This window comes from Talpa occidentalis, unplaced genomic scaffold, assembly GCF_014898055.3.
Source record: "Talpa occidentalis isolate TD23 unplaced genomic scaffold, MPIMG_talOcc4v2.1 talOcc4.2, whole genome shotgun sequence".
Classification (NCBI taxonomy): domain Eukaryota; kingdom Metazoa; phylum Chordata; class Mammalia; order Eulipotyphla; family Talpidae; genus Talpa; species Talpa occidentalis.
Genome location: NW_023602073.1, coordinates 89,433,398 through 89,450,441, shown reverse-complemented (window position 1 = coordinate 89,450,441; position 17,044 = coordinate 89,433,398). Strand labels below are relative to the sequence as shown.

General features: G+C 37.2%; 2 protein-coding genes across 4 annotated transcripts in view; one reads left to right on the top strand and one right to left on the bottom strand.

The window, feature by feature from the left end:
* TTK (TTK protein kinase) overlaps positions 1 to 5,608 on the bottom strand; it is a 67,594-nt gene extending 61,986 nt beyond the window's left edge. For both annotated transcript variants that reach the window (XM_054698982.1, XM_054698983.1), the window contains exon 1: positions 5,417 to 5,608. The gene's annotated coding sequence lies outside the window, so the exon portion shown is untranslated. The remainder of the gene's footprint in view (positions 1 to 5,416) is intronic.
* ELOVL4 (ELOVL fatty acid elongase 4) overlaps positions 1 to 17,044 on the top strand; it is a 42,915-nt gene that overhangs the window by 12,632 nt on the left and 13,239 nt on the right. Inside the window, exon 2 of one of the 2 annotated variants that reach the window (XM_054698985.1) lies at positions 5,866 to 6,194. In XM_054698985.1, the coding sequence (XP_054554960.1) occupies positions 6,095 to 6,194 (100 nt within the window). In that variant the 5' untranslated portion in view covers positions 5,866 to 6,094. Of the gene's footprint in view, positions 1 to 5,834; positions 6,195 to 17,044 lie in introns of those variants that run through there. The other variant, XM_037519999.2, reaches the window with a different exon arrangement.

Sequence of the window (17,044 nt, the reverse complement as noted above, 5' to 3'; positions counted from 1 at the left end):
ATAACCTAAGTGTTTTTACCTATGTATTTCATTTTCTTAGATGCCACACAGATAATAATGTATAAAGAGAGTATTATTTCTTTTTTTCCAATCTGCAAGAAGGATATTCCCTTTATTCCTTGTTTGTTTTTATTGTGAATGGATGATACAGATTGTTCATAAGCCTTTTCTATATCAGTTGATAAGACTGATATGATTGTCCTCCTGTGTTGACGTCATGATTTTTGAACATTGACATAGCTTTGTAATGCTAGAATAAACACTGCTAGATTTTGGTGTCTAATTATTTTTATATACCAATGGATTCAATTTGTCGATATTATGTTGAAAGAATTTTACATCTATGTTTATGAGAGATTTTCATCCAAAGCTTTCCTTTATTATACTGTCAAAACCAGATAAAAGAGGTAATGATGATCACATAGACTGAGTTAGAAAGTATTCCTTCTAGTTTTATTTTCTGGAGAAGACTGTAAAGAATGTTTAGTAAAATTTACAAATGAAACCAACTACAACTGGGTGCTTTCTTTTTTGGAAGGATATTATTATTGATTCAATTTTTTAAAATAGATATAGTTCTATTCAAATTTTCTATTTCTCTTTCTATGAATTTTAGTTGCTTATGTCTTTTAAGAAATTGGTACATTTTATCTAAGTTATCAAATTTGGGGGCATAAATTTATTCAGAGTATTCACTAATTATCCTTTTAGTATCCATGAAACCAGCAGTGATGACTATTCTTTCATTTCTGATGTTAATTGGCAGAAGTACCATAACTTGGCATTTCTATCACTATGCCTATGAATAAAAGACTTGATGTGTGGCCACATAGTATTAAAGTATAGCTAACTGATGAGAGAGTATACCAATGACTTTGACCTATACAAGACAAGAACTATAGGCTAGGTATATGAACTGGATGACCCCAAAACAGTGAATAACCAATGCAAGCTATTCTTGGAAAGGGAATAGCACATGTTCCTAGAATTGTGGATTAGAACTATTGGAGGTTACATAATTTGAAAAAGACCATGAGGCATTCGGATATATAATTCTGGTGTTGATGGATGAATCAAACTTACCTCCAGCCTCCAATATGCCCAGTTAAAAATTATTATAATAAATCCAATAAAAGACAAAGTGGGGGCCTCCCCGGTGGCGCAGCAGTTGAGCGCTTGGTTACGAAGCTGCCCGCAGCCTCTGCCGCGGGGGCTCAATGCCCGGCTGCTCCCCGGCCACCACCGGAGGAGGGTCCCACATGGCGCGCAGACCTCTCCTGCCCCGCCCGCTGCTCCCCTCAGCAGTGTGCTTGGGTCCTTCTGCCTGCTCTGCTCCCCGCTCTGGCTCTGGTGAATTCTCTCACCCTCCCGCGCTTTTTTTTTTTTTTTTTTTTAAAAAAAAAAAGACAAAGTGGGGCTATGCATTTACACCGTATGTCATAAGCTGTTAATAACTTTTTTTTTTAAAGATTTATTTATTTATTTATACAAGCACTGGGTACAGCCAGAAGCGCGGGAGGGTGAGAGAATTCACCAGAGCCAGAGCGGGGAGCAGAGCAGGCAGAAGAACCGAAGTACGCTGCTGAGGGGAGCAGCGGGCGGCGGGAGAGGTCTGCACACCATGTGGGACCCTCCTCCGGTGGCCGGGGAGCAGCCAGGGATCGAACCGGCGCTGCAGAGGCTGCGGGCAGCTTCGTAACCCAGCGCTCAACCGTTGCGCCACCGGGGAGGTCCTTAATAACTTTTTTACATAAAATCTCTTATACATTAATAAGAAAAACAGGCACAACGAATACAAAGTGTACAAGAAAATAGGCAATTCTCAAAAGAAAGAAGCTAAAATGTCAACAAACATGATTAAGCAATATGAATCATCATTTGCCTATCATCATAATTTGCCTAAAGCAAAATTAAATTTAGTAAGGAGAATAACATGTAGGTAAATGAGCATACTTCCACAGATTTTGGTGGAATCGTGAACTGATACATTTCTTGAGGGTAATCAGGCATCATGTACTATAAACATTTAATTAAAGCTCACTGACTCCTTGTAGAAATTTAAGCTAAGAAAATTAGACAAGTTCACAAAATGGCATATATGGGGATAATAATAGTCAAACAGATAAAATAACTGAAATTGGAAACAATCTAAATGCTCATATATATTGTAGTGACTAAATAAATAATGATGTATCCATAGAGTGGAATATCAACTAGTCAGTATTTTTTATTGAAATGTGCTCCTAATCTAGTAAGTTTTTTTTTAAGAAAATTATTGAAAAGCATTATAATAAACCATTTATGAAAAGAAAAAAGAGGTTATAAAAGAATGTATAAATCCAGAAAAGTGATCTCTGTTAAGAGTGAGAGATGAGATGGGGGATTTTCACATTGTTTTATTGCTTGTTACCTATTCAATATTCATGAATTATCATGAGAATCTTTATCTTTTATATGTATTTTATTTTTTTAAAAGATTTATTTATTTATGCATACAAGAGCTGGGGTGCAGGCCAGATATGCTGGGGGAGGGGTGAGAGGATTCATCAGAGACAGAGTGGGGAACAGAACAAGCAGACTGACTGAAATACACTGCTGAGGGGAGCAGCAGGCAAGACAGGAGAGGTCTGCTGCGCCATGTGGGTTGCTCCGTGGCCGGGGATCGAACTCATGCTGCAGAGGCTGTGGATTGTTTCATAGTGTGGTGTTTAACCCCTTGCACCACCAGGGAGGCCCTAATATGTATTTTAATATAACAAAAATAATCATATGCCAATGGTCCCTAACCTACAACGATTTACATTTTTTTGACTTTTTTGATGGTGTGAAAGCAACACACGTACAATAGAAATTGCTATACACTACTCTGTTTTGATGCCAGGCAGCGGCAGGGAGCCTCAGGGTTGGGGAGTACAGCTTCCTGTCAACATTTTTGACTTACAATATTTTCAATTTAGGATGGGTTATTGCTATGTAACTCCATCACATGTTGAGGAAGATCTGTACTAAGTAAAGGAAAAATGTAAACATCTTAAAAAATTTTAAACAAAGAATGCTTTAAGTCAAAGATTATATTTCCAAATTAGTTTTAAAATTGTGTTATATTATGGACACTACATTTTAAAAAGCTATATGGAAAGAGGAGTGGTTTACAGAATAAAACAAAAGACAGAAACTAGTAAGAAGCCACTAGTATTACCAGTATTTTTTTCTATTTTTGATAAAATATTGTTCACTTAGCAAAATTTACTTCTCTATGATTCAGGATCTTCCTACAGCTCTTTCATCAGTCTACTTCATTTGACTCCTGATTCATCAGATTCCTCAGTTCACTTTTCTTTGAAATCAGAAGTTGGTAACAATTTTGACAGTGTGAGAAGGTGGAAATGGCAGGGGAAAAAATGGTATGATTTATGTTAACTCTGTATGAACTGTAACACATTTAAAATGATTTTATGATTTTATATATAATCATTCCTATTAGAATAACGTACTTTTCCTTAGTTTTTGGTAGAAAGCTGTTTTTTTCATTGGTTTTCAAACCACAACAGAGAACTGTCCTCAAAATTTTGCAAATACCATGGATGCTTGTATTTGGTTGTGTCTAGACAAGATGCCCCCCAAATCTTGGTTAAATGGTGGTCACTCTAGGAGAGTGGACTTGTAGGTCTCCTTTTCTTCGCACACTCTAGGTAGGATTCAGTTTTAGTCAGTCACTGGCATTTGTAAACCCCACTTGTGAATTAAGTATTGGACTCATGTTAGGTACTAGGATTCCAGCCTGGGTAAATTCTAGGCTCTGTTCTCGTGTATGTTTGCACAACTCATAAATGCAAATATTCAAAGTACTCTTCTAGGTAACTGTGGAAGCGGTGTGTCACTTCTGACTTACTGTCATCACCTGTCTGGGATTTTCTTGCATGTGATAGGCGCCCTCTAGTGAATAGAAGGACTTACTTTGGCCTTCACTATAAAAGAGACTGGAAATCATCTGAAGTAGTTTTAACAGTTTCACATCGTATTAAAGGAATAAAGATGCTGAGGTTTTGTATGTGACAATGGAGATGAGGGTGGAGATCTGTTTTCTTACAAAGCATCCACAATTTCACTATATAGAAGTAGTAATCAAATTTCTAATTGAAGGTCAAACTAATCTGAATTTTTGATAGAGTATCAAAGTATATGAGTAGATCTTTGATCTTTATTCATTTCCAAATGTAGAGAATTGATTGAACTTTTTAAAATGTAGCTACTGGAATCTATTTGATATACATATATTGGGGTTGAGACTTGAGAAGCCATAATTTTAGTCAAAAACTTTAATCTGTTAAATATAGTTGATAAATTATATTTTATTAGGCTAATATCAAGAATAGACCATTTAACCCAGGTTGCTTGAGTGAAACAAAAAATTACTTTTAATTACCTTTTCTCTCCCCAAGGTCCCTGTCACACATAGTCTTTATTATGTCCTGAAAGATGCTATAATTTTGATATCATCATAAATATTTATTAATTATTATTTACAGTACTGGGTTAGGTCTGCAACAAGGAACCAAAAAATAGCTCTTATCCTTTAGGATGCTCCCAGTACAAAATATAGTTAAATAATATATATCTGGGTCATTGGAAAATAAACCAAATAAATATAAGGTGGTATTCACATTACTTTAACAGTGTCAAAGAGCAGAATCAATCACTCATTTGACTCAGTGGCCTTTAAATAAATCATTCTAAATCAACAATTGGAGAAAAGGTTGAACAGAAAGTAGGTTGCATGCTTAAATAACAAGTAGGTAAAAAGGTTATTGGAATATCCCCAAAGGCCAAAGGTCTCGTTTATATTAGAAACTATCAAAGTATTGACTGTATGTAGTGTGTTTATGCTACTGTTTAGGGGGGTCACCTTTTAGGGCTATATTGTAGTCTCCCACTTCTTACTGTCGAAACACTTTTTTAAAATAAAAAATTACTTCTTCCTCTTTCACTTAGTCTGTCTCCTGAGCAAATGAGTCTTTCATTTTTAAAAAATTGCATCAATGTTTATTGAGATAACATTGGTTTACAAAATACTTCGTGTGATTCAGAGCCACTTCAACTCCTTCAAGGTCGAAGCTGTCTTCTCTAACTAGATCCTCCCTCTTCTCTGAACTCCTCACGACCCCATCTAACACGATTCCATTGCTCTGATTATTCCATGTAAAGGGTTTCCAGAACACATACAAGTATTCATTCAAATTATGTTAACTTGTTACTGAGTAGCCCCCAAAGTCTATTCTTCATCACAGTTGCATGGAATACGAATCGCCCTCATTTAGAGAAACAACTTCTGCACCTCCCTTCGTCAAACACGTTCTGGTGGAGGTGATGGAAACAATCCAAGAGCGACAGAAATGAATGACAGCAGGTCGCCTACCTCATGCTGCCCACAAAATGCCCATTCTTCTCCGTCCTGTTTCCTAAGCTGTATCCAGGCGGATGCGAGGTCACCCGCGAAGGCGGCGCACACCTCCGCAGAGCCTGCTGCTGGGGAGAGAGGCGGGGAAGGCGCAATGGGGAGACTTAGGGAGAAGAGAGGGTGGCGAGGAATGGCCAGGTGTCCGGCTCCAGGTGCGACCTGGACAGGGGTGAGAGACTCGGGGCGCTGGGCTGCGCGCGCCTGCGCGGCCCTGCGCCCCGCCACCCCGCGACCGCTGCATCCCTGCGCAAGAGCCGGGGCGCGCGGGCGGGAGGAGGGGCGTGCCGGTCCCCCCGCCCCGCGCGCGCCCACGTGACGCGGGCCGAGGAGATTGGAGTCGCCGCAGCTCCAAGGCGGCAGAGTGGTGCAGCGCACGGCGCTCACAGCGGGATCTCCTCCTCCTCCAGGGATCCTTGACGTGCCTTCTCCTCGGTCCGGCTCGTCGCCGCCGCAGACGCAGCCGCAGCATCCCTGTGGCCGCTGCGCCCCGAGGAGGAAAGGAAGGCGCAGCTGGGCCGCCGCTGTTGGAGGGTCCCCAGCTGCCCATCGCTCCCTCGATCTTCGCCTCCGAGGTCGACCCTCCCCGGGGTCTCCACTTTTTCCTCCCTCCGCTGCCAGCGCTCGCTCACTATCGCGATGGGGCTTCTGGACTCTGAGCCGGGCAGTGTCCTGAATGTGGTGTCCAATGCGCTTAACGAAACCGTGGAGCTCTACCGCTGGACCTGGTCCATCAGAGGTAAGCCGCTGGGGTCCCCATCCGCGCCCGGCCCCGTGACCTCCGAGCGCCCGGTGCCCGGCCCTGCAGCCCGGTGCTCTCGCTGCGGCTGTTGGGGTGCTGCGGATCAGAGGAGGTGCGGGGGCACCCGGACCGCGGACAGGCGCTGGTTAATCTCATTCGAACGTTGAGGCCTCCCCCTCCCCCTGACGCTCGCACAGTTTTCCTCTGAGCTGCCACCATCTCTCAGCAGCTTCTAGGATGCAGGAGCTGACATATCAGATGGAGTCTGTGCTGCTAAGAGCTCCTCGCAGGAAACGCCCCACCCTGTACTCCCACATTTCCCGATCTCATCTGACAGTTCTAACTTATGCACCGGGTTGCTTTTTAACATTTAGTAATATTTCGTATGGAGAGATGGCTGGGGGAGGGGAGAGGGTGCCAATGTAGCTGTCTTTTTGCTTCTTGGGCCTCTCGATTACTTGGATGCAAACTGCTGATCTAATATTTTTTTTTTATACAGCCCATCCATAGATTGTGTAATTTGAAATGAAATTTTGACTCCTTGAACTTTGAAGAATGTTAGTGTCTGAGGCTTTTCCAACAGCAAATGTGTTTGAAGGGATTGTCTACAAAGGCTTTGCGCAGTGCAGTCAGGGGGAGGCGGAGGCTAAAACACCGAGAAAGAATTAAAGTCTTTAGGAAGGGGGTCTCTATAGCAGCACCTAGAGGTTGTCCCAGAAGCCTACATATGTGCAGTTTTCTTAAATCAGCAAACTTTTCCCTTTAGCAGTTGCGGCTCCTTTGACAGGGGTCATCATTTAGTTGATTTATAAAGCCTGAAATTTTCAGAGGAAGCAGTTGTGATGTGCTATTTTTACATCTTATAATTTATTTTCTTTATTTACTTCAGTTGCTTTTGGTTTTAAAACATTTAGACTTTTTTAGATAAAAAATTAGGCTAACACAATTTTAGATATGATCTTATGATTTAAAATATCCTAGTTGTTTTGCAGTATTCTACCCTGCATCTCAGCAGTGGCAGAGATTAATATCACATCTTAGGACTCTGTCTTCCTTCCCTAGAAATGAAAATATATTTCTATAGTTTCGTGATTGTTGTTAGAGTAAATGGGACAGTGGTTGTAGCATGAATGCAGTACAATACATAGGATATATGTTGTGGACAAAATGTGTCCTGGAATTTTTTTTGTGAGACAAAATTATTCTTTGACGTTGATGTGATTTTTAACTTCTTTATAAAATTGTGTTCTTTTTCAGAAGACCTCAAGTTAAACACAGAAATTAGCTATTTGATTAGATACCACAACTGAAAATACTTAAAAGGCAGTTTTTAATGGAGTCTTTTCTTTTGAAATCTTCTCTGTACTGTTAAACTGAATTTATGCTTTACCTATTAAAAAAAAAGTAGGCAAGATGTGTCCTTCCCTCCATTTCTGTGATTTTGGTTATTTAAGCATTGCATCAGGGTTTCCCTTTACACAATTGTGCAGAACTGAACATTAGACAAGCTCTCTGGCAGGTAGTTGCACTTTGCATACTTTACAGTTCAGACATTGTCAAGATCCTGCCATCTCCATATAGCCATAGCCGCACCCAGGAGTTCTCATTCCTGTCTGTCCTTCCCTTCCTATCAGTGCTTTCCCACCTCTTGAGTCTCACAAAGAATAATTGAGAGCAAAGGTAAAATACACCTGCCTTTAGTTAATTCTTTCCTAATGATGATTGTGCAAAAGGTGTCATAAATGAAATAGGAGCCTGTGCATTTGCCCCCGGTGAAAACTTGTTACTAGCCTGTGAAGAGCATATAAAATAATATTTATAATATCGTGGGCCAACCGAGAGAAGTGAGTGTAGCCACTGGAACTCAGGTGACCTCTCACGGGCAGGTAGAGAAGGTATTCACTGATGCTCTGGCTATCCTATCCACTTGCGAAACCTGAGACTGCTTTCTTGTTTCTGTCATGAGCTACCTGGTGTAGGTAGACAGTGTTTCTTAACCAACTTAGAGGTTTAGTGGGAAGTAGTCTATTCTGTTTTAATGCTGCATAAGAAGTAATATTTTTCAGATTTAGGCTGAATAGATCTGAACCCTATGTTGTCCTGTTCCCTCCTCCCACCACCCTATGTTCCTTTTCTTTGACTAATTCACACTGCTCGAATTCCAAAAGAATCCCCTTTCCATAGAATTTCATGAAAAACTAAGTGAAGAAAATTACCTTATTAGATGAAGCTGAAGAAAAATTTGATGAGTCAGATATTTGGAAAGGGGGAAATAGAAATGGGCGGAGAGAAAGAAGTCTTGAGAAATAGTGATGAGTGTGATAAAAGGATGTAAATTACTTGGAGAGAGAAAGAAATGGGTTCTATGGCCTTGAGTGCCTTGATTCCCAGGATAGTAGTTATATGCTTCTTTCTTTTTTATTAGTTCATTAAATATTTCTCTCCGCTGAGGTTTCTACCTGTCATAAATAAACTATATCTACTTTGGACTGTCATAATAGGAATAGTCATAGATTTGTAGAGTATAATTAATGATTCAAGAGTCTTTGCCCTAGGGCAAACAGTATGGAAAATATCCTTTTATTTTCATATCAAATATTACTATTTAATAAAACATACTTATAACAATGTGTAAAATCTAGGCTTTTCAAAAGGCACATATTTATTTATTTTATAGGTTAATTTTTATTTATACATACAAGAACTGGGGTGTAGGTCAGAGGTTTGGGGGGGGTGAGGGTATTCACCAGAGGCAGAGTGGGTAGCAGAACAGGAGGATCTACTGAAATACACTGCTGAGGGGACAGCAGGTGAGACAGGAGAGGTCTGTTGAGCCATGTGGGTTAGCTCCCTGGCCAGGGATCAAACTTGTGCTGCAGTGGCTGGCGATAGCGATAGCTTGATAGCACTGAGATTTTAACCTGAGCTACCAGGAAGACCCCAAAAGGCACATATTTAGCGAATACTGCATGGAGCCCATAGAGTAGTAATATTGAAAATTTTACTTTTATTATATGATTAACACTTTGTACATTGGAGTTGAAACTTGAAAGAGCTGTACTTTTAGAAAAATAGCAAAAATAATTTTTCACTTCCCTAATTTTTGATATTTCAAACAAGTGAATTAATCCTGATTTGTATTATGTAGGAAAGTATAGACTGACGTAGGACTTTGTACACACTGGTAGAATGGGGATAGGTAGTCAATGCCATTGTGGGTTTTTCTTTGTTTTTACTTTATGACTATGTTAAAATTATTGTGACTGGGATCCTAGTTTCAAAGTGTGTATCTAATGAAGAAAATTTGTATGTGAATTGTTAAAACTGATGAATCTTACTATTCTCTAATCTATAAATACCCAAATTATCCACATTACCCATTGCATTTATTTTAATAAATGTTTTTAATAAATGCTTATTAGTGTCCTTTGTGTCACTGACATTTAGTATAGAAACATGCTGGATAGTTAATAGCCAGCACACCCCCGTCTCCCAAAACCACATTCTTCCTTTGCCACCATATTTCTTTTTGACCTCATGTTTTTAAACAACCACTCTTCATGGAATATGTATCCACATGCACATGGGGGTAGGGCTTGACATTGCTCTGTTCACAAATATGGTAATTCATATTTTGGTGAAAAATTAGTATCTATTTAGGAGTTGAAGTTAGAGCATTGAAGCCAGCCTATCCAGGCTTAAGTTCACTTTGAAGTGTAGGTGTTCATAGTCTGAAGGTAGAATGATCTGTCAGAGTCAGATCTAGTTGGAGCTCAGGCAAGGTCAGAAGAGTCCTTGTCTATGCATCTCATATCTACTTTTACCTGTACTACAGTCTTGAATTGGGATAGGAATGTACAAGTTCTATTTTTAAAATATTTAATTGTTCCATCATATAAAATTGATGTGGATACTTTTGGAAACTATTTGGATTGGTAGGTAGGAAAATGGTTGTCAAAGAGTAAAAGTCAAATCCATGGAAATTTTTTTTGGGAATGTGTTTATAGGTCTTTGACACATCCTGGGACTTGTGGAAGGGCATTTTAACTTCGTTCAAGTAAACGGAGGTAAAAACATATCTGTCCAGGGGCAGAGGAGCATATGTCTTAGTGTGGTCTAGAATATTTACATTATTTTTATTATTTGTTATAGTTGGTATATGGTTTTCACTTGTTATTTCATAAGATGGGTTGAATTTGGCCTAGCCAGGAAACCCAGTTACCATTGTTAATGTCCCTATGAGAAAAGACTTTCTAAGTTCTAGGCAGCTACCCAGCTTCTAAGAGGGAGCCTGCTAAGAGCCTAGAGTTTTCCTTCTCTTGTAACTTTCCTAAAACACTTAGGAGGTACAGGCCATGTGTGGGTTTTGTTTGTTTGTTTCATTTGACTTGTTTGATTCTTGTTTTTTCCTTCACTACTAGTTTTTGGTGATAGATTTATGAACTTTAGTCTCTGATGTTCTTGTTCAATCTCCAAAAACATGTAGTAAAATATCCAATCACTGATGGAACTCCAGGAGGGTAAACAATACAAGTTCTAAAACTGGTGTCAGGACAGTTTTATACAGTTAGATTCTTTGGCTTAAGAAGAGAAGGTTTTAAGAATTATGCAGATCAATCTATCAGATAGTGGGGTTTTTTTTGGTGACTTTTAGAACTGTAAAGATTTTGATCATCCTTTTAAGATTCAATTTATTTTTTTCTCAAGTTACATGATAATGCCATTAGCAAATGATGTAATACTATTTTGGATTGAGTCATTTGTTATTTCAAATTAGACAGATATTAACACCTGGGGAAGAGTTGTGTAACAAAATCTGTCTTTTCTCTTTTTAGATGGCTCCTTTTTTTCCTTTCTATTATCAGGAAATTTCTCTGTTAAATCGCAGGGCTATTGTTTTATTTTCCTTTAAAAATGAGGATATATTAGAATATATTCTTTACTATGTGAAGGTTTTGACTTAGAAAAGGGAGGAAATAATGAGAAATGACCCTTCAAAGACAGCATCCAAATGTCCTTTCTAGCCTCATCAGTCAGTACTTCCCTGCCCACACACCTGAAACTCTAGTGAACTTGGCTAACTCCCCCTTGAATAAATGTGCACATGTTTATATGATTTGTTTGATTCTTGTTTTTTCCCTTGCCAGTAGTTTTTGGTAGATTTCTTGATTTTAACCTCTCATCACACTGTTCTTTTGCTTTTACTGGAATTTCCCCTGTCTACCTGTCCAGGTATGCTTCACCAGAACCCCATGCTCTTTCCCTCCTTCTAAAAGTCTTTTTTTGACCAGAATCCCAACCCCGTTGATATTTCCTTTCTTCCTCAGATCCCATGGCCTTCAGTCATTACTCAAATACTTCCAGGTATCATTTCTCCTGTGACTATTGTGTTGAAGTGTTTAATTTTCACTGTTGTTTACCTTTTCACTTTGTGTGTTTTCTTCACCATGAGGAAATGCCACATATATTTGTAGAGCTGATGTGCATCAAGAGATGACCCCTTTAATCTAACATAATTTTAAACAATGATATATGCTAGTTGCTAAACACTAATAAGACTTTGAGTAATACTAGATCATAGAAAGCTTTTTTTAAAAATAATATATTTATCATAAGTTAGTCATGTTCGATTGATGTTGCATAAAAATTTTTTTTAAAGATTTCTTTTTTTAAATTTATTTTATGCATGCAAGAGCTGGGGTGTAAACCAGAGGTGTGGGGATGGGATGGGGTGAGAAGATTCACCAGAGACAGAGTGGGGAGCAGAACAGGCGGATTGACTGAAATACACTGCTGAGGGAAGAAGTGGGCAAGACAGGAGAGGCCTGCTGTGCCACGTGGGTAGCTCCCTGACTGGGGATCGAATTCATGCTGCAGTTGCTGCTGATAGCTTCGTAGTGCTGAGACTTAACGCCTTGTGTCACCAGGGAGGCCCCTGATGTTAAGTAACATTAATGAAAAAAATCAAACCAAATTATTAATTATTAATCAAACCAAAAAAATCAAAGTAAATTATTTACTAACAGAAAACAATTACTTTAAGGAGATACAAAATCTCTTCCTCCTGCAGAAGCATTGTAATGTGAATAGAATCAGGGAGGGCATCATGATATAGAGAATGGAAGGAACACTGATAGAATTTAGATGACTGAGACTTTGGTCTTGGGTCTCTGCTAAGTAGCTATAGAGTTCCTTTCTTTTCTAGTCTCAATTTTTTTTCATGTATATATTGAGATTGTTGAATTAAGCACTGTCTGAGATCTCACTTAACTCTTACATTCTGGATATAAATGCAACTTTTAAAAATTCTTCAAATAAGTAAAACAATTTCAAATAAACAGATATAGGTCAGTAATTCAAAACCTCATCTTGTGCAGTATTCCAGTCTTTTTCCAATAAACTGTTAGGTGTTGTCCCAGTAGTCAAAAATAACAGGTACACTTATTTAGTCCTTTTTATTTTTTTTATATGTTCCATAACAAATGGGTAAATGAATAGAAAAACAAAAGGGTACAGATATTTAATCCCCTGTTTTGGCATAACACTGTTTATTGCTATAAAACTGTACTCATTTAACAATTTAGATACTTCTTAATTAACCAAGAGTTAAATATTTTGTCAAAAGTGATAGGAATAACATTAAAGAATAAATTTATTATACAAAATATATGTGTACATCCAATTATTATGTTATATAATGTGCAACTTCTCAAAATGACTTGTTATCAGGTCTTGGGCAAGCTATTCAAGATTCTCTGGATCTCATATTTCTGCCTGTACTAGAGACTGTGGACACTACATGATATCTTAAGACAACCTTGAATCCATCTAAGATCTTCTAAAGCAATGGTTTACATAGTCTAAATTTACTCTTTATATTTTTTCTATAAGAATTGTAAATTTTTATTGTACATCATTACAAAAGATTTTCAATTACAGATAGTCTATCTTTAAGCATTTCAAAATTAAATTTGGAGGAATGGTTTAAAATTTTTTGTGAAATCACTACAAATAAGTAGATCTTTGAATACAAGGGAAACAAAAGAAATTAAATATTTTGTGTTTAAGTTTATTCTTTAATTTTACATATAATTTTATCACATATTTTTCTTCATGGAATATCATCATTCTGAAAAAAATACCTTACCATTATGTTTTACTTATGTTTACATTTAATTAGAATATAAGCCCTGGAGTTTGAAAGGTAAATGTATTAATGCACTGAAGAAATTCGTTACTGTTAGGTGTAATTGTATAAAGGCATTTGTGTTTTTGAATTGGAGATTTCAAATGAGTAAATTTCTCTGTTTTTACTTTTGTTTATCAAATAAAAACTTAGACACAGACATGCATCATTAGCAAATTTCATATATTTTTGCACACCCCTGTTCATAGCAGCAGTGGTCACAATAGCCAAATGGTAGAAGTAATCCAAATATCCATTGATGGATGAATGGATAAACAAAATGACTGGATGAATATATAGTGGACTATTATTCAGCCTTAAAAAGGAAAGAAATGTTGACAAATGTTACTGTGTGGCTGAACCTTGAGGACTTTACACTAAGTAAAATAAGCTAGTCACAAAAAGGCAGATACTGTTACTCCTTTTATATGAGGTCTGTAAAGTACTTAAAATCAAAGAATCAGAAAGTAGAGTGGTGGATGCCAGGGTCTTGAAGGAGACAGAGATAGGGAGTTGTTTAGTAGGTACAAAGTTTCAGTTTTGTAAAATGGAAAGACCCGAGATTGGTTAAGCACCAGTGTGCACATATACTTAACACTATTGAATTATACACTTAAAAGTGGTTATTAAGATGATAAATTTTGCATGTTTTTTATTAGCGTTAACAGAATTTCCTATATTACAAAATTTAAATGATGGCACATGTAGAAATAATTTTTTTCAGTGTTTTATGGTATAGCAGTCGAGCTTTTATTCTATTGTTTCTAGTTTATAGTAAAATAACCTTATGATGAGAATGCATAGCTGCTGCCTTATCAACAGCCACCCAAGTGGCCAGAAATTAGCAAATAACAAGGAAAAGAACCTTGCCTGTGTATTTTGTTTTATAGTTTGCTAAGAGTTAGGCCTGACAAGTATTGTTTCCATATGTTCGGAAGTCCCTGTGCAGCACACAAGTTAAATAACTTGTAGATGAGCACTATATTGTAATGGTCTGAGTAGGTTGTTTTATCACTTAGCCCAGTGCCCTTGTCTCTTCATCATACCAGCTAAGTAGGAGACCAATGATTGGTCCTCTGACCTGTGAATCTTCTCCTATTTTAGTTTACTGCTATCCTATTTACATAGTATCACTACTTAGATTATTAAAGCTGAACAAAGTTCATAATACTACCATAAGTAATGTAAAGAAAAATGTCTTAAATACTCAAAGGTACTTTAAGGGCTATTGTATGAGATTAAATTAAAAGTGATATTCATTTATATAAATTTATATATCTATATCTATGGTGGTATTTAGCCTGAGAAGATGAAGTTGATTTCCTTCCATATGATAGAGTAGCCGAGACCATAAAACAGTATGTTCAAAGTGAATTATGAAAATTTCTGCCAAGTTTCATAATACTAGGGCTCAAAACTTGTAAATTAGTGAAAAGGAATAAATTCAAAATCAATGGTATTTTACCCAGAAGCTAATCAATTTATAGAACTGTTAGCAAGAGACCAAAATTCTCTAAAATACATGCACAGTCTAATAGTATCTTCAGTTTTTCTGTTTTGTTTGTTGCTAAAGGGAAATATTACTACCATTTTCTTGAAGGTCTTATGATCTTTGCTGGCACTGAAAGGGATGTTTGGATTTTGAACACCAATATTTGCACAGGGAAGATTTTTGTAACTGTTGTTTCTGAGAAGTCTACTAGGGAACAAATAATCTGTCCCAAATCACTTAGGCCAGGAGAGGTGGAAGGTCTGAATTGAAAGACTGTTCTATCTATCTGTCCGCCATGCTGTGTGATTCTGTGATACAAGTCAGGTTTAGAATAAAACCTTTTGGTGGAGGGTATTCACGAGGAGCCCCAATTCAGATGGACTGTTTTTCTCTCCCACTTTTCATAAAGGCATGATTTACACATGATGAAAATTAGCTCTTTTTTAGTGAAGAGTTTGTGAGTTTTAACCAACATACAGTTTGTCAACCACTCCATATTCTTTAATACTGATAAAATTTTATAATTGCTGACCAAAGTAATGTTTGTAAATTAGTTCTATGGGGCATGAACTTTATGAAACAGTCAAAATGTTCTAAATGGAAATTAGTTCCTGGAGATTTGGAACGGGTAAGGTATAATGCATTCTAGTAATTCTTATTTAAATAAAGTCTCTAGCTCCTGAACTTGATTAGCAATAATATTTAGCTTCAGGTTTGCTTAAATTTAACCAGGAGTGCGAACTCATTACCAAAGGAGGTAGTTCCTTCTACTTAGAGAAAGACCAACCCTATGCTTAGAAATTTTCTAATTTTAGATGTAATTTATCTCCCTTATAAATATCTCGTTGGTTCTAATTCTGCATTCTAGAAAGAGGAAAGAAATCTGCTCTCTCTAGGTTTTTAGTATTTGATGAGGCTTCTTTCCTTTTTCCAGGCTAGACATCCTTAGTCCTTTCCCATCACTCTGTCATGTTATGGCTTTAAGAGCATTTATGATCCTACACCAGGTTTGCCAGATGCAGCCCCTTAGAAAGTGTGAGACTTGGTTTGAGTATATCTGTTGTTCTTCTTTCTGCTGAGGGGAGTTTTGTAGGTTTTTCCTATTTCCCTTCCCTTGAAGGAAAAGAATATCATTTATACTCATAATTGAGGAAGAAACTAATGGGAAATTTTCTCCCCCCAATCAATGGACTTGATGCCTGAGTGGTACTAGAATAGCTGCTGGGAGATATGTGGCTCTTGTTCCACCTTTTTTATCAATTCTCTTGCCCCCCTTCAGTTGCGTTTTAAGATAAAGGCATCATTTCTATTCTAAAATTATATGATTCTAGATAAAGGTATGCATGCCATATAAAACCTTAACAAATGTGATAGGCTCAAAAAAAGACCAAAATCAATGACATAACACAAACATTAATAGTATAAAATATAAATTAAGATAATTTGACAAATAGACTAGAGTCAATCTACATTTTGCCATATTAACACCCCTCTCCCCAAAGCTTTTAAAATAGAGAATTTTCAATAGTGTTAAATCAAACCCATTTGACCTTGGTATTCCTCAGACCAGAAATTTGTCTTCAGTGGTAGCAGTAGGGATAGGTTTCAATAGACTTTTTCTCTCTCATTTTTTCCCCTAATAAATTCATGTTATGGAACCCTGTCCATAACTGTAGGGTTAGAATATTGACAACCTACTATAAATATATCTTCTTTTACTCTAATATGCACCATCTACATATGGATTCAGTATAGCTCAAATGAGTAGAGGATTTAATTTATCTTTAAAATGTTACTTAAAAAAAAAAAACTCATAGAAAAAGAGACCAGACTTGAGGTTACCAGAGCCAGAGGGTTGGGGTGCGGGGAGGGAAAATTTGAGGAGGGTAATCAAAAGGTACAAATTTGCAGTTGTAAGTAAATAAGACACAACATGATGACTATAGCTAACACTGCTGTATAATATATAGGAAAGTTGTTACAAGAGTAATCACAAGAATTTTTTTCTTTTTTCTTTTCTTTCTATTGTATCTGCATGAGAAGGTGAATGTTAGCTTGAATCTATTATAATAATTTCACAATATATGTAAATCAATCATTATGCCCATACCTTAAACTTTGACATTGAAGTATGTCAATTATTTTTAAATAAAACTGGGGGAAAAAATA